The 24,218-nt window shown below is 53.9% G+C and overlaps 1 protein-coding gene across 1 annotated transcript; it reads right to left on the minus strand.

Moving 5' to 3' along the window:
• Positions 1–660: 660 nt before the first annotated feature.
• NYNRIN (NYN domain and retroviral integrase containing) lies at positions 661–22,259 on the minus strand. The gene is made up of 8 exons (XM_055309175.1): positions 21,910–22,259; positions 11,412–12,079; positions 9,701–11,299; positions 8,689–8,819; positions 8,447–8,543; positions 6,680–6,781; positions 6,355–6,456; positions 661–5,240 (listed from the first exon to the last, which is right to left on the minus strand). The coding sequence occupies exons 1-8, from the start codon at positions 22,105–22,107 to the stop codon at positions 2,387–2,389; spliced, it is 5,751 nt and encodes a 1,916-aa protein (XP_055165150.1). The 5' UTR covers positions 22,108–22,259; the 3' UTR covers positions 661–2,386.
• Between the last annotated feature and the right edge of the window lie 1,959 nt (positions 22,260–24,218).

Raw genomic sequence — 24,218 nt, forward strand, 5'->3', positions numbered from 1 at the left:
AAAGAAAGAAAGAAAAAGAAAGAAAGAAAGAAAGAAAGAGAAAGAAAGAAAGAAAGAGAAAGAAAGAAAGAAAAAGAAAGAAGAAAGAAAGAAAGAAAGAAAGAAAGAAAGAAAGAAAAAGAAAGAAAGAAAAAGAAAGGAAGAGAAAAGAAAGAAAGAAAGAAAGAAAGAAAGAAAGAAAGAAAGAAAGAAAGAAAGAAAGAAGGAAAAAGAAAGAAAGATAGATAGATAGATTGATTCCTGGTTGGCTCGGTGGTTGAACGTCTGCCTTTGGCTCAGGGCATGATCCTGGAGTCCCAGGATCGAGTCCCACATCGGGCTCCCTGCGTGGAGCCTGCTTCTCCTCTCTCTGCCTGTGTCTCTGCCTCTCTTTCTGTGTCTCGTGAATAAATAAACAAAATCTTTTAAAGGGAAGGAAGGAAAGAAGAAAAGAAAGAAGGAAAGAAAAGAAAGAAAGAAAGAAAGAAAGAAAAGAAAGAAAGAAAGAAAGAAAGAAAGAAAGAAAGAAAGAAAGAAAGAAAGAAAGAAAGAAAAGAGTGTGCCCGGGCCTTCAATTCTGCAAGTCAGCCTGGGAAACCTGCAGCAGCCATACCCCACAACTGCCCCCACCCTCCCCTCTTCCAGCATTGAGTCTGCAGCTAAAAAGAACTGGCCATTGGCTCCGTTTGGATCCATTTATTGACAAATCGAATGAAAAAAAATCATATAAAAGGGTATAAGGTCATAAACGTGGTTAACAGTTGGGGTAGGGGAAGGGGAGAGGGAGGAGGTGGCATACAATTGCAGGGAGGAGGTCAGAGAAGCTGGGGAGCTGAGGGAAAAGAAAAAAGAAGGTACCTGCTAACAATCCCACAGCTCACTATTCCATCTCTCAGCTGTCACCCAATCATTCTCTCCAGGACAGAATGAATAGCTGGAAATGGTTTAAGGGCAACATCGAAGCAGTTTGTCTACAAGAGTTGGGAGGTGGGGAACTGAGAGGGGATTCTGAAGGATTCTCTCCCTTGAACGTGTTGCCAGAACCCTGTTTAAAGTGAACTTAGAGTCAGGAAGCTTAAACCTGGTTCCAACTCAGCCACCAACTAGCTGTGACTTTGGGCACATCACTTCCTCCTCTGGGCCTCTTCCCTTGGCTGCAAAACATGCAGATTGAACGCAATGGAAGACTACGCCTAGCTCTAGCAGTGCCCAGTTCGTTGGCAGCCCGGGCTGGGCCAGCAGACTGGCTCCACTTTGAAGAAATAAACTACTTAGAGGCCCCGCCAGAGTGACACGGTGTGCCAGCCTCCACCTGGAACTACTCTGTCGGTGGCAGCATCAGCAACTCACAGGAGTAAGCGTAACCACACATGCCTATGAGCAATTCACTCTCCCTACAAGATACCCTCTGCAGAGACTGGCTCTGAGCGAGCTGGGTCTTGCTCTACGCAGAAGGCAGGTGCAGGGGATGGGGTGATCCAACAGAAGCAGTCACACACTGTGCGGGGTCTGGGGATGCAGGTTACAGTAGACACGGGGAGAAAAGAGGGCTGTGGGCTTTGGGGTGGGGTTGGGAGGTAGAGCCATGCCAGACTGTTCATTTTAGATGCCCTGTCCCCTTGAAACAGAGGCCTGGGCCCCTTGGTCCAGCTGAAGTAGCTTGTTAAGATGCCATGCTCGGCATCGAGATCCTTGATTTCTGTATGGTTGATGCCACTGAAGCAGGGGATGGGGACTTGTCTCCATTGGCTGGAGCCAACTGAGGTAGGCTGTCTCCCCTTGCCCTTCCCCTGCTGACAAGCAGGATGCTCTATGTGGCAGGCCCTACTCCTACCCCAGCTGCAAGTCTCAGGCCCAGAACTGCCAGCTCCTCTTTGGCAGCAGGGCAGGCCAACCCTGGCCTGAGGACAGCAGCTACAGGATGCAGGATGGGCTGTGACAAACTCATGAATTTGTGTCAGCTGTGACACCTTGAAGGGCAAAAGGTCCCCCAATGAACAGTTCAGGTAAAGAGTCCACATTGAAGGAGGGAATGTAGTTCCAACTTTGAGGCCCAGAGCCACACCAGAAGTAAAGTTCTGGGAAGTATGTGTAAGATACCTCCACCCGTGTGACAGGACGAAGGGGATGCTTGGGGAAAGACACTGAGCCTGGACTAGCCTTACCCCAAGGTGAAACTGCCAGAGGCCTGTATCTCACAGCCTTTGACAGATGCTCCCAATACCCCCAACTGGGGAGGTCTCTGTAGGGACACTGCCCACCCCACCCCCCACTTCAAGGCAATTCAGCAAAGCTTTGTGAACTAACTTCTCCACAGAAGGCACAACCAAGGCTCTCAGGGGACCGTGAGACCACTTCCCGGGGATGGGGTAGGCCTAGCAGCAAAAGCCCAGGACCTTGGAACAGGTCATTGCTCCAAGACCTTGAAGGACAGAGGCGTGCCACTCTTGGCGAAGGCCTTCATCAGACTGCTGGGGTAGATGCACCCAAGCTTCTCCGGGGTTGGGAAGCCCCAGACTCTGTAGAGGGACAGGCTCAGCCGGTCCCCAATGTAGAAGGGGCCCACCCATTTGGCACTGCTGCCATTCCTGGGGAGGGACAGCAAAAGGACCTGATCACCCACATTCCACTCCTTCTCCTGACTCTCCCGCTTGAAACGCCTGTTCTCTGCCTTGTCACTAGCCTTTTCGGCCACCCGCCAGTGCAGCTCCAGCAGCTCCCCGAGCAGCCGCAGCAGGAACACATCCATCTTGAGCCCTTCAACATTGGCGCTGCTCATCTCCCACCACAGGGGCTCGCTCAGCCTCACGTCGCCCCCCGTCAGGATCTGGACCGGCGTGGCCTGGGTGGAGGAGGCCCTAAAGGCCAGGTGCAGCAAGGGCAAGGACGCAGCCCACCTCTTGCCATGCAGGAAGATGAACTCCTTGAGGGCCCTCTTGAATTCCCAGTAGGCGTCTGAGCTGGTCAAGCAGGGGAACTGAAGGTCCCGGCTCAGGGACGCCGTCTGGGCTCCCAGGGCCAGCCCGCAGCTCACCAAGACGTGCCGCGCGAACTGGGGGCCCTGGGCCGCCTCCAGCCTCACGGGAACACCCCACCTGGCAAACACGTGCTGCAGCAGCACCTGTGCCACTGCTGTGTGCGTGTAGGGCTTCAGTGGGAACGCCTCCACCCACCTGGTGTGGGGGTCAGCCACGATCAGCACATGCTTGTGGCCCTCCTCGCTTACGGTGACCGGGCCCACCACCTCGATCTGCAGGGTGGACCAGGGGGCGGTGGACCGGAGGGGCCACGGGGACTCGATCACCTTCAACTCGCCGCCCGTGACGTTTCGGGGGATGCAGAACAGGCAGCTCCGGCAGTAGTCCCTCACGTGCTCCTGCATCCCAGGCCACCACCCCAGCAGACGCAGCTTCCGGTAGGTCTCCTCGGGCCTCTGGTGGGCGCCCAGGGGAAGGTCGTGCACAGAGAAAATCAGGTCCCTCCGGAGTTGCCTTGGGACCACCCAGACCCGGGGCCTCTTCTCCCCCTTGAACATGAGCAAGCCGCTCTCCTGGTCGAGGCTGAGTGAGTTAAAGACGGAGCTGAAGGGGGAGGAGCCAGGCAATTTCTGCCCGGCCCGCAGTTTGGCAATAATCTCAGCCAGTGTGCTGTCACTGCGCTGTAACGCCAGCAAGTCGGGCCGCTGGCCCATGGGGTGGGGGGACACTGCGGGGACGGGCACATCCTTCGGCAGATTCCACCACTGCCCGCCGCCCTGCGCACCCTGCTTGGCCAATGTGTCCACCGTCACAGCAAACAGGGAGCCCCGGTAGGAGGTTCGGTAGATAAACGGGAGGGACGAGAGGCCAGAGGTGAGCGATATGATGTAGGAGAGCAGGCCTGGGTGAGGTAGTGGGGCGCCGTCCGAGGAGAGGAAGCCTCGAGCCTGCCACAGGGGCAGGAGCTCCCACAGGAGGCTGAAGATCCAGTTGCAGTGTGTGAGGAAAACCACGGGGAGGGGGGACTGCCCAAAGCGCTCCAGGCCACAGGCCACGGCCGCCAGGTGGGCGTAGGTTGGTGTGTAAGGGGAGCAAGAGAAGGAGAGGGAGACGGGGGCACTGGTGGGGGACAGCACATAGAGGCCGAAGCCCGCGCACCACTCGTCCTCCCGGTAAAAGCAATAGCCCGACATGTGGATGCAGACGAAAGTGGACAGGTCGGAAAAAGGAGGCAGAACCTGGAAAAAGCGAGGCATGGAGGAGGCGGGCGTCAGCAGTCGGTTTTCTCCGAGCAGGCCCTGGAGCAGGGTCAATTCCAGCGCCCTCTTGCCTTTGTCCTGCACCAGAAGGGACCATCGGATCAACCACGCTTTGGAAACCCTGCGGCCCTCCCGCATCTCGGGACCTACAGCGGTCCTAGAGGCGTAGGAAAGGTCCAGGACCACGGGGGTGTCTCCAATGCAGCGGGAAAAATGTTTGAGGGCCCAGGCCACAGCGTAGGGGCTGTCTCCCCCCGACTGGGGGCCCTCACTCTCCTCGTCAGGGAGGAGGGGTTTTGAGGTATAGGCTATGGGGTGCTTCCTCCCTGAGTGCTCCTGATAGACAACAGCCGTTAGGGCCACCTGGCTCACGGTCACCTCCAAGCGGAAGGGCAGCTGGGCGTTGGGGGCCGTCAGACAGAGGGCAGACACGAGGGCTCGCTTCAGAGCCAGGAAGGCCTTCTCATGCTCCCAGTCCCACTGCCAGTCTGGCTTCTGCTTGAGGAGGCTGTGCAGGGGCCCCACGAGAGCTTCATAGTCAGGGATGACATCCCGGTGGGAGTCCATGAACCCCACAAAGAAGGAGAGCGCAGTGAAGTTGCTGGGGATGGTCAGCTGGGCCAGCTGGGCCAGCACCTGCTGGCAGGGAGCCTTCCCGTCCCAGGGGATGCCCAGATAGGGGGAAGCCGGTGCCGGCAGGAGATCGATATCCAGGGCCCTGTCGGGGGGATCCTGGAGGCTGAGGCACCGGAGAATTTCCTCTGATAGGGAAGGGCACTCGGCCCTGAACACTGATGCCAGGGAGGAGTCCAGGGCATCTTCTTCAGGTGGCTCCCGCACCCCCTGCCCCTCCCTCTGCTCCCCGTCCTGCTGCCTCTCCTCCTTCTCCTCCCTGACTTCCTCTGTGTTCTGCAGACTCTCCACAGGTACAGGGTCAGCACCGTCACTCAGCTCAGAGGCGCTGGCCAAACTGGGAGGAAGCGTCTTCCACACCTTCAGGAAGTTGCCAACATCGGTGTCTAGCCTACACCGGAAGGGCAGAGGAAGAGCAGAGGAGAGGCGCTAAGGGGCCGAGTGGAGAAGGAAGGGGGCCCCTGAGGGAGAAAGCGCATCTGCAGAGCCTTGCCCCATGGCCATGAATCCCTGAGCCTGGCCAGGTGCCAGCCTGCAGCACAGCAGAGCCTGCATCAGGACCCTGCCCGCAGGTACCTCCTCTAGCTCCAGTACCTGCCAGGCCTCCGTATTAGAGATTCAGCTATGACTTGGACGCTCATCTGATCAAAACCTCATTATCCAAGTAACATTTTCAACCAGTTCTAAGCCAATGACTTGGTAAGAGGTAAGTGACTGACACTTCCATCCGGCCCCTCCGATGAGCAAGCCAGGGGAAGGCCAAGACAGGGAACGAGGCCCGACAAGGGACATGGGAGGGCACAGCAGACAAACGTTCTCCACATCACTTTCTCCCAAACCAGGGAAATGAGACTGAGGGACCTGGCCCAGGACGCAGTGGACCTGACCACAGTCCCGGGCTGGACCCTGGGAGCTGTGGAGTGGGCAGTGAGGCTGCTCAGAGCAGGTGGATGCCAGGTCCAGGATAATGGTCATACATGTCTAACTCAAGCTGTGAGTGTGAGAATCAAAGATAATAGATATGGAAAAAATTCACCCGTATGTACTCTAGCACAGCTCCCCCTGTTCACCATGAAATAAGAATGACGCTGTCCACCGCAGTACTGATGCCAACAGCATAATATGGGAAATGTCAAATGGCCCACAACAAAAAGTTCAATAAGTCCGTTGGATACTTATGGAATGGAATATCACAACACCATTAAAATGAGCCACGTGCATTAACATGGCATATATCTGGGGAAAAAAAAATAAAACGTAGAGTAGTCCAGATGCCAACTGTGGAAGGGTGCATGCAGTATTCAAGCATGCGTGCAAAACTGTAAAACTAAAAAACCATACCACAAGTGGCTTATGGAGGCATCAATATGTGGTAGAAGTGCAAAGAGCTGAAAAATCAAATCACTCTGCTCTTTGCTAAGCACTACTAGACAGACTTTGGCTAGCACTAAGCTTCTGGTCAGCCCCAGGAGGGCCTCGGAGGCAGTGGAGGCCCGGCCCATTACCTGTTTGGCTTCTTCAGAAACTCGTCTAAGGTGGGGCCGTCACGGCCCAAGGGGTCATCTGGCACCATGAAAAGATTCCCCGCAAAGGTGAAGGGCAGCAGGCTGGAGCCAAGAGAGAAGAAATATGGTCATAGAGGAGGCCCTGACTCATCTACAGCCCAATGCCCCCTGGGTGTCTGTACAGGGCATTGAGACCCGTATCTCCTCCCAGGAGGTGCTGGTGGGCATGGCTCCAGGGCACCTCTCCCCGACCCAGCACCCCCTTGCCAGAGACTGCCTGACATCAGCAGAGAAGGAAAAGCTCAAGTCCCTGGGATCGCCTCACCGATCTTTGACCATCAGTTTCTTGGAATTATTCATCAGGATATGGAGCTGCTCATTGGTGACGATGATGCCATCCGTCTCCTCTGCCAGCTTTACCATGAACCTGCAGGAGGAGGGGTGCTGCTCACCACCCAAAAACCCTCACTCACGGGGCCCTCTGGGGGAAATGAACTTGCAGTGACGCGTTGAGGTGTGCTGACCAAAAATGCTGCCCTTGGTGGTTGGGGAGCCAGATCAGGAGCCCATCCCCTCGTCTCTGCAGCCATCCAGGGTCATCACAAGCCCCCGGGAGTGTGAAGTTGGATGCACACCCCCAACTGTACACACAAACGCAGACCCCTGTTTAGCAGGCAGACATACGCATGCACAGACACGCGTACGAGAAACTGCATACTCATCCATGTTCACGCATGCATTTTTGCAGCTTCAGTTTCCACATCTGTAAAATGGACAGAAGATACCTACCCTGTATTGCTGTGAGGATTAAACTGAATGAGACAGCACATTGACGTGTCTGCCTCAGGGCCTGCCACGCAGCGTGCACACAGATATTCCATTATCCTTCTTCACCAAGGCACAACATTCCCCATACGTGCCAAGAGACATACATACATCTACATGTACGTACACACGCGGCACATACACATGTGTACTATGTATGTATGTATATACACCTAAACATATGTAAAAACACATACCTGAATAAACAAATCCACTTTTCCAAGGACCACCTCTCCTTGAAAGAGGGCTGTGACCAGGAAAGAAAGCAAAGGCCACCTCCTTCTCGGCTTTCCCTGAAGGTTGCCATCCCGGCGGCCCCAAGCATGCCATTCCACAAGTGCCCAGCAGAGGGCCCTATGCGGATGAGCCATCTTCCCTCAAAGCCAGCCCAGAAATTAGAGGCACTTAAAGACCTTACCAACCGGTCTAGCTCTCAAAGGAAGGATGCCTGGGTGACCATGCCCAGCCCCTGTAAGATGCCAGGTCTTGGGAAAAGTGGGGAGGGACAGAACTTCTCAATGCCCAGCCCAAGAAGTGCCTCAGTGCAGCAAGACCCACATGTGCCTACCAAGACCCACATGTGCCCAGCATCATCTCCGGCCTCGGACCGGTGACTATGGCAGGGCCTTCTCTGCCCAAACAGGGGCAGCATCATAGGCTCCCCCTGTGCGTACCAGTCCTGCAGCCATGCTGGGCACTGGGTGCTTAGGATTGCCAAGTAGGTAGGCACTGGGGCTTTAGCAAGGAGACAGGGCCAGCCTAACTCCATTTTCAGAGCCCACCAGGGCTCCGACCACATACAGTCACATGCACATACCTCCTCCCAGTGCCAGGGCTGAGGAGAGGAAAAGACTGTGAAGCAGTTCCTTGAGACATTAACTTTAGCCCAAACTGTACCAAGACAGACAGACAGACATCTTGGGCAACAGCTCACTGGAAGTACCAGAAGTCACCTGGGCTAGTCCTATCCAAAGTGCGTCTCAGGCCATAGGTAATGGGGGAGGAAAGCCTGTTTACCAAGGGAGTGGAGCTGCAGAGTCTCAAAGTCAGGACTCCCCCTTGGTGTTGGGAAGAGCCGATCTCGGAGCCCTGTCCACACTGTCTCCCTCCCTCTCCCTACAGAGGGCCTGTGCACCAGGCAATCCTCTCCGACACGCCCCTCTGACATCTGGCCTCCATCTCCCCAGAGTGGGAGAGGCAGGATTCCACATGACACACCAGCCCAGCCCCTGGAGCCCTGCAGAAAGAAGGCCTGGGACTGGCACACCTATAATCGTAGGTGGTGATCTTCTTGCCATTCTCAAGCTGGGAGGGGGTAATGGAAAGCATCTTGAGGGAGTGCAGCTTCGTCAGGAAGTGGCTCTCTGGAAGTGAAAAGCAGAAGACAGATGCTCAGAAGAAGGGCTACAAGACACCATGGTAGGGACAGAGAGGCAGGGAAGAAAAAGCATGGTGACACTAGAGGGGCCGGGGCGGGGGGAGGCCGGCAGTGGGCAGTGGACAGCTCACCTCTCACCCTCCGGTTCTTCTTCAGCTGCCAGGTAGGTACGAACACAGTGACCTCTCGGTGGCCCCGGTTCCAGAAATACTGAACCGCCATGGCAATGCCACGGCAGGAGAAGAAGTGCTGGAGGCCATGCCTGTGGGGGTGGTGGGAAGTGAGGGAACAACCTCCCCCTGAGGTACAGCCTGGCATCTCTCCCACTCCCTCAGAGCCAAGCCCCACAGTTCAGCAGGCAGTGCCACACACCTGCACCAGCACCAATGATGCCCTTCTCCCTTTCCTCCATCATCGAACATTCTGTGAACACCTACTGGGCTCACTCACCCCTGTGTGTGTTCATGTGCACTTGCGGGGTGGGGCGCGTATGTATGTGTGTAGGGACCTCCAGGGCAAAAGGAAAAAGAAGGCAACTTAATTTCTACACAAAGAAGTCAATTCAGGGCTGGAAGCAAACAGTCATTGCCACTTACTGTGCACCGGGAGTGTGCTCAGCACAGATCACTACCATCGTGTGTGGGAAAAGACCACAGGCCTTCCATACATTTATGCTAACACGTGTACAGCAGTAAGCGCCGTGCCAGAAGGATCGTCTCTACAGGCTGATCAGCACGGTCAGGAAAAACCGCATAAAAGACACTGTGCTGGGCCATAAGGTGCGGGCTCAACACTGAGAGCCAGCCGGGGGTTGACAGATGTCATGCCATGTCAGGTGGGCTGCAGCAGCAAGAGTGTAGGCCTTGGCAGTGGACAGATCAGAAGCTAATCTATAAGCTGGCCAGGCCCCTTAGTAGACTCTAGAATCTCGGACAAGATTCATCACCTCTTTGAGCCTGTTTCTGCTTCTATCAAAGAAAACAAAAATCTCCCTTCGCAGGGCTGTCTTAACAACTCCGCCCACACTCCTAGCATGCTGCTCACCATTGCCACCTCCCTCCCACAGTTTCCTCACTGGATCCTCACATCACCCATACCCAGAGGTCAAGAGCAGACGTCCACCCCACGTCTGTGGGTACTCACACCATGGCCACACTGCTGCCATCAATGACCACTCGCCGCAACCCCTGGTTCCCGGGTTCCCCCGACAGATTCAGCTCAAAAGGTGTGTTCAGGGCCTCGTGGTACCTCTGGAAGCTGGTCACTGTGCTGTTTGCCTGTGGGTGGCGAGGCTGCTGCCTTGCGGTCCCCTCGCGAGCCCCCAGGAGCCCCTCCATCTGAGGTGGGTACTTACTACTGGGGGCAAAGGTGCTGCCAGAATGGGGACCCTGCCTCTCAGCCTCCCCCTGGCCCTTTGGGAAGGAGGTACCACCCCTTGACGAAGGCTGGCCCTCGCTCAGTTTGGCTGCATCCAAGACTGGCCCTGGATCTGTGGGAGTCTTCTGAGCTGCAGGTGTTTTGGGAGCTTTGGAGGCCTTGGGGGCAGGAGGTGCTTTGGGGGCAGCAGGTGCTTTGGGGGCGGCAGGTGCTTTGGGGGCGGCAGGTGCTTTGGGGGTGACAGACCCTGTTTTGGCTGCAGGCCCAGTTTGAGCTTTGGGTGTTTGGGGCCCTACAGGTAATGATTTTGCCGCAGACATTTTCTGAGCTGCGGAAGCTTTTGGAGTTGCAGGTACCACGGGAGCTGCTGATACCGGCAGACCCTCGGCTGCCTTCTGAGTTGTGGGCACCCCTTGAGCTGCTGGCTTTGTTGTAGCCGAAGGCACTTCGAGAGCTGCAGGTTCTGTGTGGACTGCCAGCGACGTCTGAGCTGTAGGCACTTTGGGGACTGCAGACAGCCCTTGATCTGCGGGTGGGGTTTGAGCTGTGGGCACTGCTGCAGCCATGGGCACTTCGAGAGTTTCAGGCACTGTTTGAGCATCGGGTACTGACTGAGGGGTCAGCCCCCCTTGAGCCACGGGCCTCCCCTGAGGTGTAGACACTCCTTGCTCAATTGGCAGTGCTGGAAAGGGCCCCTCTTCTGGCCCCTTACAATCCCACTGCAGGCTTCCTTGATCCCCTGGCTCACTTCCAGCTTGCAGCTGGGGTACAGAGGTCAAGGGTGGCCCTATCTGTGGAAGTCCTGGGCTGGTCTTGTCCTTTACTGAGGCCCCTGAGACCACCAATAAACTCATGACCTTCTGGGGGGTCTCTGGCCTTGGGCAACTCTGTAGGCCTGCATCTCCTCCTGGTCCCCCATCTGGTCTGCAGTCTGGGCTTTCCATGCTGGGCAAAGGAACCAGCTCCTTCTGCTTCCACTCGAGATTTAAGGGCAAAGGGTTCTGGCCTGGCAGCTTGAACTGAATGGGGCCCAGTGGCCTCTGCCAGAAGGGGAAACTGAAGCACGCCTGGGACAGCAGCCAAGCCAGGTGGAGGGAGTGCAGCTCATTGATCCTCCAGAAGGTGGCGGCGATGGCACCCGGCCACAAGGGCCCAAAGGCTGGCCCTGGGGTCCAGGCCTTCCAGGGTGGGCACACACCCAGGGCTGACACAGGAGGCTGTAAGGGGAGTTTGTCTTCCACTCTCTGGCCCTGCCTTGGCTGGGACAGGGCCTGTGTGTGGTTTGCAGAGTCCTGGCTGCCGGTGGCACGCGCTGGGCCTTCCTCTCGAGCGCTGTCCGTACCACCATGGCTGTTGGAATCGGCTCTGGAAGAATTTGTTGGAAAGGTGGTTAGACCGCTTAAGTCCCCAACTACTTCCTTGGGGTGGGGGAGCACGAACAGGATTGGAAAAGCCAGACAGATTCTTCAGAACTTACCGTACCAGTTGGTTGGTTGTTTCCTGCTGTATGTTCTGGCCTGGGGTGCCCGAGACCAGGGCCCTGGTGGCTCCCAGGCTGGTCAATCTCTTTGAGTGTTCTAGACTCTTGTTCTGGAAGGCCCCCACCTCCAGGAAGGGCCCAGGACCGTCTCCCACAGACACCATAGCTGGGCCTTCCTTATGCTGGTGGGGAGGGCAGATCAGGACCTCGGGGTCAGAGCGGGACTCAGAGGTGCCAATGCGGCCAAGCCACTCGATGATGTCCTCCTTGCCCGCAGCATCCCGCACCAGGCTCAGCAGCAGCTCTTGGACCGCTGGGGGCAGCTGCAGCAGATCCCCTGCGTACTGGTCACCACGGATCCAGACCAGGGCCCCGAAGGCCCTGGTCACCTCAGCCTCCCAGATCCCCCGAGGAGTGAGCAGAGCTGCAGGGCCCCAGCGCAGCCTCCCCACCAGCTCTTCCAGCCAGTTCTGGGTCATGATGAAAGACTCCGTCAGCCCCCCGACCATCAGGGAGCCGGGGGGACCAGGCACCAGGTAGGCCAGGGTGCTCCAGCAGAGACAGTCGAGAAAGAGGCCTTGGGCCCCAAGGAAGGCGCAGTGCAGGGCCTGCGGGTAGCGAACCTCCTTCCACAGCTCCGGACTGCACAGGCCCTTCAGATACTCCTAAAGCCACAGTGAGGAGAGCAAACACAAAGTCATCCCTTTATGGGCCTGCGCTCACTGGCTGGCACTGCCCACTCCCAAGGCCGGCCCTTCAGCAAGAACATGCCCTCCCCTTGCCTACCATAATCCAAATGCCACCCCCAAGGCCAGGCCCTCTCTGCTGGTCCTGCCTCCTCACACATTCGTTTCTTCCCAGGGAACTCTGACAGAATGAGACAGGCACCCAGGGAAAGGGGAAACCATCTAGGCTTACAGTCAAGGGCCCCACTTCTAGTTCCAACTTGACTACAACAGGTTAGGTAGGTTAACTGTGGGAAATGTACCTTCTTCTCAGGACCTCTGTCCCTTCCTTTGTAAGATGGCAGGTTAAGTGAGATACCTCTAAGGTCCAGCCCTACCTTGGTGTTCTAGAAACGTGAGCTAGCGGAGAAAGAGAACTGCACACTACTGAGTATCCTCCATGTGCCAGGGACTTATGTGACCTGAGGCAAGTTATGTGCCCTCCCTGTGCCTGCGACTCATCTGTAAAATGGGGGTAACAGGTTCCTCCCTCCTCAGGCTATTATGAAGCTTCAATGAGTTAATACAAAGGAAGTGCTTAGCCTAGGGTCTGGCATCGCACCGCCCATCCCCATTCTGCATGCTCAGAAGGGATACACCACTTGCCCAATGACACACAGCTAGAGGGTGATGAACCAGGACCACAATCCACATCCGACTCTGAAACCAGAGCTCTTTCCACCTCCTCAGATCACACAGTGACTACAGGGTAATCTTGTGGGATTCTGGCTTAATCCCCCTCTAGAAGGTCTCTAGCACAACCTGTACCTGTAACCATGGTAACTCTGTTGCCCAGAGGGAACAGAGGAGGTAAGTCACTGGGCCAACATCCAGGGGAACCCCGCAGATATGCACAATGGCTGAACCAGAACGAAGGCCTCTGGCTCTCCAGGCAGACCAAGTCCTCATGTTTACGGGGCTCACACACTCAGTCTTCAGCAGTCACTGGGATAAGAGAAGTTGGGTTTCTCCTCTATACAGCTGAGTTGTACCAGCATGGCCCCATGAACTCCATGCGAGCATGGGCTCTTGCTTGTCATCAGCCAGCCCATGTTGATTGCATTCACCCTCATGTCCTCCTGTCTCTCCATATCCCCACATCCATGACAGTCATCCCTCTTCCTGTTTTTCCCTAACAGTTGCATACGGGAACAAAGGCTCCATTTCAGATCTCCAGCAGCCATCCTAAAGCCCACTCCAGCCCCCTGCTCAGGCCTATGCTTACCTCTTCCACCTGGATCAGGCCACAGACCTCCAACCCCTTCCCCAAAGGGCCTAAAATACACCTAGGCACTTAGGCCCAGGTCTGAGCCCTTTTGGATCAGTCCAAAACCAGCTCAAAACCTGATAGACGGGATCCCTGGGTGGCGCAGTGGTTTGGCCTTTGGCCCAGGGCGCGATCCTGAAGACCAGGATCGAATCCCACATCGGGCTCCCGGTGCATGGAGCCTGATTCTCCCTCTGCCTGTGTCTCTGCCTCTCTCTCTCTCTCTCTCTCACTCTCTCTCTCTCTGTGACTATCATAAATAAATAAAAAATGTATTAAAAAAAAAAAAAACCTGATAGACATCCTGAACCAACCCCTCCCACACAGAACCTTAGCAGGTCCCACTGTCCGGCAAGGGTGAATCTGACCAAGGGTAGGGTAACAGTCATAGGCCTTAACAAATCCTAGGCCCATCCCAGTCCCCCTGCATTCCAATTACTTGAAAACAATATATAAAAATGAAGAGATGTGCTGGAGAAGATTGCGGGTGGCTTCCTTCTCTTTGTGCAAAGAGCTTAAGATAGTTATTGTTCCATTAACTGTTTAATATTTTTTAACTAAAAGATATTTTAAAACTAAGATTTTTTCCAAATAATAAATGTGAACTAATATTCACTGAACACTAACTTTGTTTTGGGCTCTTTATACACATGATCACATTTATTCCTCCCTCAGTCCTATAAGGAAATTACTACCATCCCCCTTTCAGATGAGCAAGCAAGGGCACAGGTTCAAGGTTACACAGATTGTAGGCTGGGATACTCAGGCACTCTGACTCCAAAGGCTGGGGTCTTAATTACAGTGCCATCTATACCTTACAGAACAAAAAAAAGTAAAGAAACAACAGGCAAGGAGCACCTGGGTGGCTCAGTGGTTGAGCATCTGCCTTTGGCTCAGGTCATGATCCCAGGGTCCTGGGATCAAGTCCCACATCGGGCTCCCTGCAGGAAGCCTGCTTCTCCCTCTGCCTATATCTCTACCACTCTCTGTGTCTGTCATGAATAAATCAATAAAATTTTAAAAGAACAAGAAGAGGAACAAGAAGAAGAACAAGAAGAACAATAAATAGGCAATTACAACCAGAAAATACCTGGAGCAATTTTCCTGCTTAAAGCCCACCCAGACCTTTTTCCTCCAGAAGGTGACAAAGTAAAGAAGAGGTAGGAACAAAATAAGCACAGAAAAAGAGTGGTATATTTGTAAAAACACATTGCCCAGTGTCCCACAGGTCTTCTGTCAACTTGTAGGTTAAAGAAAAACAGCAACACCAAATAGTTTAATGTCAGTCTATACTCAACAAAGGTGTTTTATTATTTAACACCTGACTTAAGATTCGCTTTTTTCCTACATCAGTTACCATTCATTAGGTGCCTTCCAGAATCACCCTCAAATAACCCTGCAGAATACTCAAAAGGCTCAGAAAATGATAGCACCAAGAAACTCTGGAATTGAGAGTGAAGGGGAACACTTAAAAAGGCAGACAGGGGGTGCCAGGCTGGCTGAGCCAGTAAAGCATGAAACTCTTGACCTCAGGGTTGTAAGCCTAAACCCTACATTGGTTATAGAGGTTACTTAAAAATTAAATTAAATTAAATTAAATTAAATTAAATTAAAATTTAAAATATAGGGGTGGCCCCGGTGGCACAGCAGTTTAGCGCCACCTGCAGCCCAAGGTGTGATCATGGAGACCCCGGATCTGCTTCTCCCTCTGCCTGTGTCTCTGCCTCTCTCTATGTGTGTGTGTTTGTCTCTCATGAATAAACAAATAAAATCTTTACAAAATTAATTAATTAATTAATTAAATTTAAAATATAAATAAATAAATATAAAGGCAGACCGAGTGGGGCAACTGAGTGGCTCAGTTAGTTGAGCATCTGACTCTTTTTTTTTTTTAAAGATTTTATTTATTTATTCACGAGAGACACAGAGAGAGAGAGGCAGAGACACAGGCAGAAGGAGAAGCAGGCTCCATGCAGGAGCCCGACGTGGGACTTGATCCCGGGTCTCCAGGATCACACCCTGGGCTGCAGGCGGTACTTAACCGCTGCGCCACCAGGGCTGCCCAAGCGTCTGACTCTTAATTTCAGCTCAGGTCATGCTCTCAGGGTTGTGGGGTAGACCTGGGTCAGGCTCTGTGCTCAGTGGAGGGTCTGCTTGAGATTCTCTCCCTCTGCCTGTGCACCGCCCCCCATACATAAATAAAATCTTTTTCTTTTTCCAATCTTTTAAAAAATTCAAAAATAAAAAGGTTGGAAGAGAAACTTCAGGAAATCTCCCGAAAACAGAGCGAAGTCAGAATTAGAGAATGGGAGAGAAAATAAGAAAAAGTACAACCAGACCAGAAAGCTCAATGTCTGCTGAGGAGTTCTAGAAAAAGAGAGAACACAGGGGTGAAAATCATCAACAAAATAGTTCCAGAAAATGTTCTAGATCTGAAGAACATGAGTGTCCAGATGGGTGAGCCCACAGAGTACAGCAGGAGTAACCCAAGATGGATGAAGACAAACCCACACAAAGGGGTCTCACTGAACCCTTTCCCCACTCTCAAAACAGTGGGGAAAACCTCAAACTTCCAGAGAGAAAACTCTTCACACACAAAGGACCTGGTACCCGAAGAGCTTCAGCCATCTCAAAAGCAAAGCTTCAATGGCATAATGCCTCCATACTTCTGAAGGAAAATCATTTTCCAGGGTGCCTGGGTGGCTCAGCGATTGAGCATCTGCCTTCGACTCAGGTCAGGAATCCCCAGGTCCCGGGATCGAGTCCCACATCAGGCTCCCCACAGGAAGCCTGCTTCTCCCTCTACCTATGTCTCTGCCTCTCTCTGTGTGTCTCTCATGAATCTTAAAAAAAAAAAAAGGCAAAAGAAAATAATTTCCCATTGATAATTCAATACCAAACTATCAATCAAGTGACCTTCATATGTGCAATGTAGATATGGAAAGACACATCATTTTACCTCCTCCAACATTTTACCTCCTACAAAATCTTTCTGGGGTAAGGATGGGGGGGGACCTTTCTCAGGAAGGTGCTGGGGAGCATCAATAAAGGAAACCCGACATAGGAAAAAAGCAAAGACCATCCAGGATGATGGTGAAGAGAAATCTTAGAATAGGTTGATCCATTCAACAAATTGTCACTGAGCACCTACCATATGCCAGGCATTGTTTTAAGACCACCAGCACCAAGAGGCATGGGGGTCTGCTAGCTCATACTGGAGGGTAGAACAAGAGACAAGCACGTTGAGAGCAATCAGCAGCATACTCTATAGCACTGTACCATCTTTCTCACTTGATGCGACCGATGGATGTGCTCCACCAACCCAAGAAAGAGAAAGACATGTGGTCCAGGAAATAAGACATTGGACAAAGTAAAAAGACAAAGGGATGCCAAGCATGACAGCAAACTGAAGTCTTGGATGACAGCTGCGCAGTCATGGCTAGACAGAAAGAAAGATGTCTCCAAGAAAAAAGCTGGAACTGCAAAGACACCCGGAACCCATAGATTGACCTTCTAGAAAACTGGAGTGAGAGACTACTAAAGTTGTAAGAATCGGCTACAAATAAAAACAAGCAAATTTAAAAACGAGTCCCTAGTCTTAGTGAAATAAAAAAAGTAAGAAAAGAAAACATAAGCAGAGTCCATGGCAATGCCCAGATGTGAATGATACATGCACAGGCATAATGATGGCAAAAGTAAATGCAAGTTTGACAGAAAATGGAAATATAACTATACTGGGAAAAAAGAAGGGATGGTCATGTAAAGGGATTAAATCCCCACCTACAACACAGGAAATAAAAAGATATCTAGGGCAGCCCCTGTGGCGCAGCGGTTTGGCGCCGCCTGCTGCCTGGGGTGTGATCCTGGAGACCCGGGATCGAGTCCCACATCGGGCTCCCTGCATGGAGCCTGCTTCTCCCTCTGTCTGCGTCTCTGCTTCTCTGTGTGTGTGTGTGTCTATGAATAAATAAATAAAATATTTAAAAAAAAAAAAGATATCTAAAACTGGGGCACCTAACTGGCTCAGTCGGTAGAGCATGTGACTCTTGATTTCGGAGGTGGGAGTTCAAGCCCAATGTTGGGTGTAGAGATTACTTAAAATCTTAAAGAGAGAGATCTAAAATCAATTAATCAAAAGATAAGCAGTACCTATACATATATATGTTTAGGAATGTGGAGAGGAGGAAATGCCAAAGGGAATACTGTCTAGGAGGAAGAGCACCAAAGACGAAGTTGGGAGGGACAAGGCAGGTAGTCACAGTGTCCTGTTGTGTGCTTTTTTAAAACGATTGGACTGGGCAGCCCAGGTGGCTCAGCAGTTCGGCGCTGCCTTCAGCTCAGGGCGTGATCCTGGAGACCGAAATCGAGTCCCACATCAGGCTCCCTGCATGGAGCCTGCTTCTCCCTCTGCCTCTCTCTCTGTCTCTGTGTCTCTCATGAATAAATGAATAAATAAATAAATAAATAAATAAATAAATAAATAAATAAAGTGATTGGACTTTTTAATTGTGCATTACCTTGACAGAAGAAAAATTAAATTAAAAAAGAGAAAGATTAATTGCCCAAAACACAATTAGGTGTGCTGGTAAGTATTCATCAATTAGCCTGGGGTGGGAGCAGGGGAACAGAGCCCTGATTTGTGGCATTAGACAATTTCTATGGCACAAATACTCCCACAATGGCTGATTTCAAACTACCAATGGGACTCCACTGGTTTTGCAAGCTTCCTGACATTTTAACAGGGGGTCAGTAGCAGCCAGCTCCAGCATATCCTCAGCCACCAATTTCCATGTTAGTGCTCACAGTGTGGAGCAAGGGGACAGATCAGCTTCCATCTGACAAGCCAAGTCAAAAGTCGGCCAACTACACCCTGTGCCACAGCTCCCTGAACCCAGTCTCTGGCTCCCCCTTCACCTCCCTCCATCATCTCTAAAAAAGGAGAAGAGCGAAATGTCTCTCTGTGCTCAACCCTCCCCCACATGGTGGCCAAGCACAGAGGGTGAGCAGGGCTTGTCCATGGGTAACTCTGATCATTATGAAAACCCTCCTTTAGGGCAGCCCCGGTGGCGCAGCGGTTTAGCGCCGCCTGCAGCCCAGGGCATGATCCTGGAGTCCTGGGATCGAGTCCCACGTCAGGCTCTCTGCATGGAGCTTGCTTCTCCCTCTGCCTGTGTCTCTGCCTCTCTCTCTCTCTCTCTGCATCTCTATGAATAAATAAATAAATAAAATCTTAAAAAAAAAAAAAGGAAAAGAAAACCCTCCTTTACACTTGCTGATTTCACCTCAGAGGCCAGGCCACCCCACTATTTGTTTTTGCTGCCCGGGGAAGGTGATTTCCAGTAAATATCTTCATTATTGTTTAAATCCCACCACAAGATAACAATTTAAAGGCACTCTTGAGTTCTACAGAAATCTTCCTGGAAAGCTGGTGCATGTAATTTAGAAACATACCCAGGCCTCTCTCAAGATGAGCCTGCTTCCCCACCGACCTCACAATCCAGCCACCCCCATGCTCACCCTTTTCCCATACTTCAGTTTCCGATCTCACTAGGTCCTCTCTGCCATTGACCTGTATATCATGGGATGTTATCAAAGTGCAAGATTCTGTGTCCCTACAGCTGGGAATAGTCAGCCACAGCTGACTGGAAGCCACAGACATCCTTATACTTGAGAAATTGTCACATATCAGATTGTTGGACCCTAGAGAGCATTTAATCTTACTTTAATTTAAGCTTTTCACTTTATAAATAAGGAGACTGAAAATCAGAGACAAAAGCACTCCTTCAAAGTTACACAGAAATAGGGACGCCTGGGTGGCTCAGCGGTTGAGGGTCTGCCTTCGGCTCAGGGTGTGATCCCGGAGTTCCAGGATCGAGTCCCACACTGGGCTCCCTGCATGGAGCCTGCATGGAGCCTCCCTCTGCCTGTCTCTGCCTCTCTCTCTGTGTTTCTCATGAATAAATAAATAAAATCTTAAAAAAACAAAAGAACACAAAGTTATACAGAAACAAGTGACAAATGGGCAGCCCCGGTGGCGCCGCTTGCAGCCCAGGGCGTGATCCTGGAGACCCTGGATCTAGTCCCAGGTCGGGCTCTCTGCATAGAGCCTGCTTCTCCCTCTGCCTGTGTCTCTGCCTCTCTCTCTCTCTGCATCTCTATGAATAAACAAATAAAATCTTAAAAAAAAAAAAAAAGAAATAACTGACATGTATGGGGCGCCTGAGTGGCTGGTTGAGTTGAGCATCTGGCTCTTGGTTTCAGCTCAGGTCACCATCTCAGGGTCCTGGGAACTGGAGATGGAGGCACTCCCCCACTCACATGGAGCCCTCAGTGGGGAGTCTGCTTGAGGATTCCCTCCCTCTTTCTCGGCCCCTCTCCTCCTCTAAAATAAATAAATCTTTTAAAAATAATAATAACTGACATCTATACCCCCATAGTTCTCCAATTTGCGAGCGTACTTAAGAATGCATTATTTCAGCTGACTCACAACCCTTCCATGATGTGGGTGTCATATTTTATAGATGAGAAAATAGGCTCAAGGGAGAGTAAATTATTTGACCCAGGTCACCCAGTTAAAGGGTAGCAAACCCAGATCTCAAACTCTCGCTGCCACACCCCTCTGTCCCAGACACAGCTTGGTGACAACAGGTTGAGCCCAGATCTCCTAACTCCTGGGACAAAGCCTTATCCTCCCACCTTCCCTAATCTTCTACTCCAAACTTCCAACCATCTCTTCTTTCTGCTCATTCTGTGCAATAAGAGAGGGACTTACCCAGAAGCCCCTCATGCTGTGTTTCTATTTTAAACAGGGCCCTTCCCCGAGGGAAGACAAAGGGAAATGAGGTGACAGGGTAGGGGAATTGAGGGAGCCACTGGTTACATTAGTAGGGCCTGGGGGCCTACTACTGGTGAAGGAGGGATCAATGGCCCAAGGAACCCTGAGGCAGCAGTGGGAACAGGAGCAGACAGGGCCTACTACTGGTGAAGGAGGGATCAATGGCCCAAGGAACCCTGAGGCAGCAGTGGGAACAGGAGCAGACAGGCCTGGAGAAGCTGATCTGGAATTTAAAGCAGGGGGCAGGGCGCTGGGCACCTCTTAGAGTGCAAATCCCATAAAAAGGTGAGTTGTTCTATTTCAAATTAATGAAAAGATTAAGAACCCAAAACAACTCCAAAGGCTGCTCTTGTTAACCGCTTCCCCCCCTCCCAGCTACTGAAAAGTCAGAATCACAGAGGCTCCTGCCCATCCATTCTCTAAGCAGGCACCCCCTTCCCTCCCCCAGCACCTCTGTCGACATTGGAAAAACTGCTGACCAAGCAGCTCAGTGGAGGGGCCAAGGGAGGAACTTTCCAGCCTGCCTGCCTGCCACTGGCCGGTGTATTCTGGGCTCCCCCACCCATGGCCTTGACCAATTAGGATACTGGTACAGACCCAGCTGGGGAAGCAGTATGTGTGTTGGGGAGTTGGGGGGAGGGAGATGGTGCACAAGGAGTGGGTGGCCTGGGACCCAGGGAAGCTGTAGCATTTCTACCGGGAAAAGATAAGGGAATCTGGGGGAAGAGGGAGACCTTGGCCATGACTGGGGGGGGGGGGGGGATGGTCAGGAAATCTGAGAGGCCCAAGTGGAGGAAAAGCTTGTGAGAGAAGCCAGGGAGAATGCAAGAGAGGTGCACTGTGACCAGGCCCGTCTGGTGCCCAGCCCCACACAGCAGGCCCTTTCATCTGAAAGCCCACGGCCTTCCTCCAAGATTCCCACCCATCCCCAAGGGCTGCTGCCTTCCAGAGCAGCTGCATACACACACACACACACACACACACACACTCACATACATCAGGCCCTGCAAGAGGCTGCCTGGGGCATCAAGAGTGTGGGGCAGGTAGCCCAGATCCCTGGGTTCTGGTCCTAGCACTTGCCACCACCCCCCCCACCTGACACTGTGCGCTCAGGCAAGCCCCTTAACCCTCTCCGGTCCCCAATACCTCATCTGCAAAATGCCAGCATTGCTCTAGAAGCATCTCTAAGGGCCCCTCCAGCCTAGCCCTCCCAGAGGCTCCAAGGGGCAGCTCAGGATTTAAGGAGACTTAAAAGGAGACAGAAGGACCTGAGCCTTCCAGAGTCTTGCTGAAGAACAAAGAGGTGTTGCAGAGGCCATAGAAATGCAGGACCTTAAGTTGTTCCCCAGATGGAGGCGCAAGCTCTGGACGCTGGGGTCCCGGCCATGGAAGGCTCACGGGGGAACACACCATGGAGGCTCCCTCAGCGCACTTTAAAGACAGGAGTGACACGCCAGAGTGGGGGGGGGGGGGTGAGGCAGAAAAGAAAAAGGGAACCGGAGGGAAAGAAGTGGGATGTGAAAAGGCAGGGGATCGGCCCTCTACCTGCCCGCCAGAGGGCCCAATCCAGGTCGAAGGACCTCTGGGGACCCCCGTCTCCCCGGGGCAGGGGAGCGAGACAGGGGTCTGGCTGGGGGGGGAGGGTGGGGGTGGGGACAAGCTGTTTACCTTGGCTTTGCTCATGTTCTCCTTGGGCCCCTCGAGCTGCAGCCAGAAGTAGGGGGTGTCTGGGCGGCTCTGGAAGGCGTTCAGCTTGACCCTGAAGATGCGCTGCACTTGCAGCCGCTGCCGCTGCACCCGGGGCTTGGACTTGGTCTGCACCATGAACCATTCCTGCGCCGGAGGGTCGCCCCCGGACAGGAGCATGGCGGCCCCGCCCGCCCCTGGAAGCAGGGCGCCCGAGGGTCACCCGGGTCCCGGCGCGGGAGGCGCCCCGGCCACGCCCCCCGTCGCAGCGGCGCGCCCCCCGCCCGGGACGCGTCCCCCCGGCTCGCGGACCCACCCGCCGCCGCCGCGCTCCGTCCGCGTCGGCCGCGGCTCCCGCGACGACCCCTCCCTGCCGGGGGCCGGGGGCCGGGGGCCGGGGGCCGGGGGCCGGGGGCCGGGGCCGGGGGGCGCGGGGGCTCCTCCGCCCTCAGCCTCCCCGCGCCGCGGCGCCGCCCCCGCCCGAGGAGCCTTTCCCCGCCTGCCCGGCGGCTGCGAGGGGCGCGGAGGCCGGGGGAGGGGGCGCCGAGGGCCCTGGAAGCCTCCGCCTTCCCCCAAGTTCCAGGCCCCGAGCCAGAACCCGGGGTCAAAGTTAGTTTCCTTCCACGTTCCCCCTTCCTGGGTGGAAGGAAGAGGAAGGGGAAGGAGGGGCGCTCGGCCGCGGGAGCGGGGGCTTGGCTTCTAGGACTTTCTGCCGGCTCCTCCCCCGCGCCCCTCCCAGCCCTCCCCGGAGCGGCGGACCTGGGCCACTCCTTCCCCCAGGAAAGGGTTAAGGGAGAGCAGGGTGGGGAGCCGGGGAGGCCGGGGCCCGAGGAAACTCCGGGCTGGAAACCCAGCAGGAAGCCGAGGGCGACGGCGCCGCCTCCCCACCCCCCACCCCCCCCACCCCTCCCCACCCCTCCCCAGTCTGGGGACCGCCGGGGCTGGCGGGCGGCCCGGACCCTCCTGAAGCCCCCAGGGCTGGAGGGGCGGGGAGAGCCGCCCGAGTTTTCGGACCCGCGGTGTTTCTGCAAGCCCCTTTGAGCCGCTTTGAGTAACGGCCGGAGGGGAGGCTCTCGGGATGGGAGGGGGGGTCTGGTCTGTAACAGGCCTTTGAGGGTTCCCTGAACCCAGGACCCGCAGCCAGCGCTTGGCATCGGCGGTCAGGGACTAGCTCTGGGTGGGCACCCCCCTCCCCACACCCTGCCCCGGAGTCCTCTTCAGCCCAGACAACGCCTAATGCAGCCCCGCGGCCTGAACCTGATCGGAAGGGCCCACTCTGGGCCCTGGGCCGCAGTGACCCTTATTTTACACACACACACAAAAGGAGCCCCGCATCCTACCAGGCACAAGTGTGCCTATGGGGACAAAGTGCAGTGGACTTTAATTTGGGGCCAGCCCTGGAACATCTGGCCTGCCCGGCGGTGGAGCCTTTGGGTCCACGCAGGCAAGGAGCCAGGAACACCCCACTGCAAGGAAAGGGCCCAGCTGGGGAGACGAGGGTGTTGGCTACTCCTGGTCTCCCCTGGGCTCAGCCCACCCCCACTCCTGCTGCTCCTCCTAGACTGGAATCCAGAAAAGGAAAAGGTGATCTGTGTGGCCTCTGGCGCCATGGCCTTCTGCTGTGCTCCATCTGATGTCCCTGTCCTGCCTCTTTAGAGCACCTTGAAGCAGACCCTCAGGGTGAACTTTGGGTCCTCTCCACTCTTCCTACTTCAATCTGCAACCCCTTGATCAGAATCTTGCTGCTCAAGATTCAGGTTCTCCTCTGAAGCAAGGTGAGAGGCACCTACCCCTGCTCCTCACTCTTCCCTGAATAAGTGCATAACTGTCTGTCGTTGACCTTTTCTAACTGACCGTGGACCCCATGCACAGTGGCATCTTCAAGGAAAACTCTCTTAAGATCAAGATTTGTTCTCAGGTTCAAAGGGGCCTTGTGGAGGATGGAAAGAGGTCAAGTTTGGGAGTCAGGTACTTGATAAATGGATAAAAGAGGGTAATTTATTTAAACTCCTGTGACTCCATTTCTTCAGCTCATAAAAATACCTACAGCACAGGTCGTAAATCAGACCGCACAGGTTAGCACATTTTCTGGCACAGAACAGATACCCAATACATTTTAATTTTCCCCTTCCTAGATCTCATCTTTTGTTCCCACCTCACCTCTGGCCAATATATCGCCACGCTTTCCCAGAGATCCCCTCTTTCCCACTGTCACCAGCCAGGATCCGGCTCTCCTCACCCTCCCTGCTAACCCATTCCCCTCCTCTTGCCTCTCCTCCTGGATATAGTGG

The sequence above is a fragment of the Nyctereutes procyonoides genome, unplaced genomic scaffold (genome assembly GCF_905146905.1).
Source record: "Nyctereutes procyonoides isolate TBG_1078 unplaced genomic scaffold, NYPRO_anot_genome, whole genome shotgun sequence".
In the NCBI taxonomy this organism is placed as follows: Eukaryota; Metazoa; Chordata; class Mammalia; order Carnivora; family Canidae; genus Nyctereutes; species Nyctereutes procyonoides.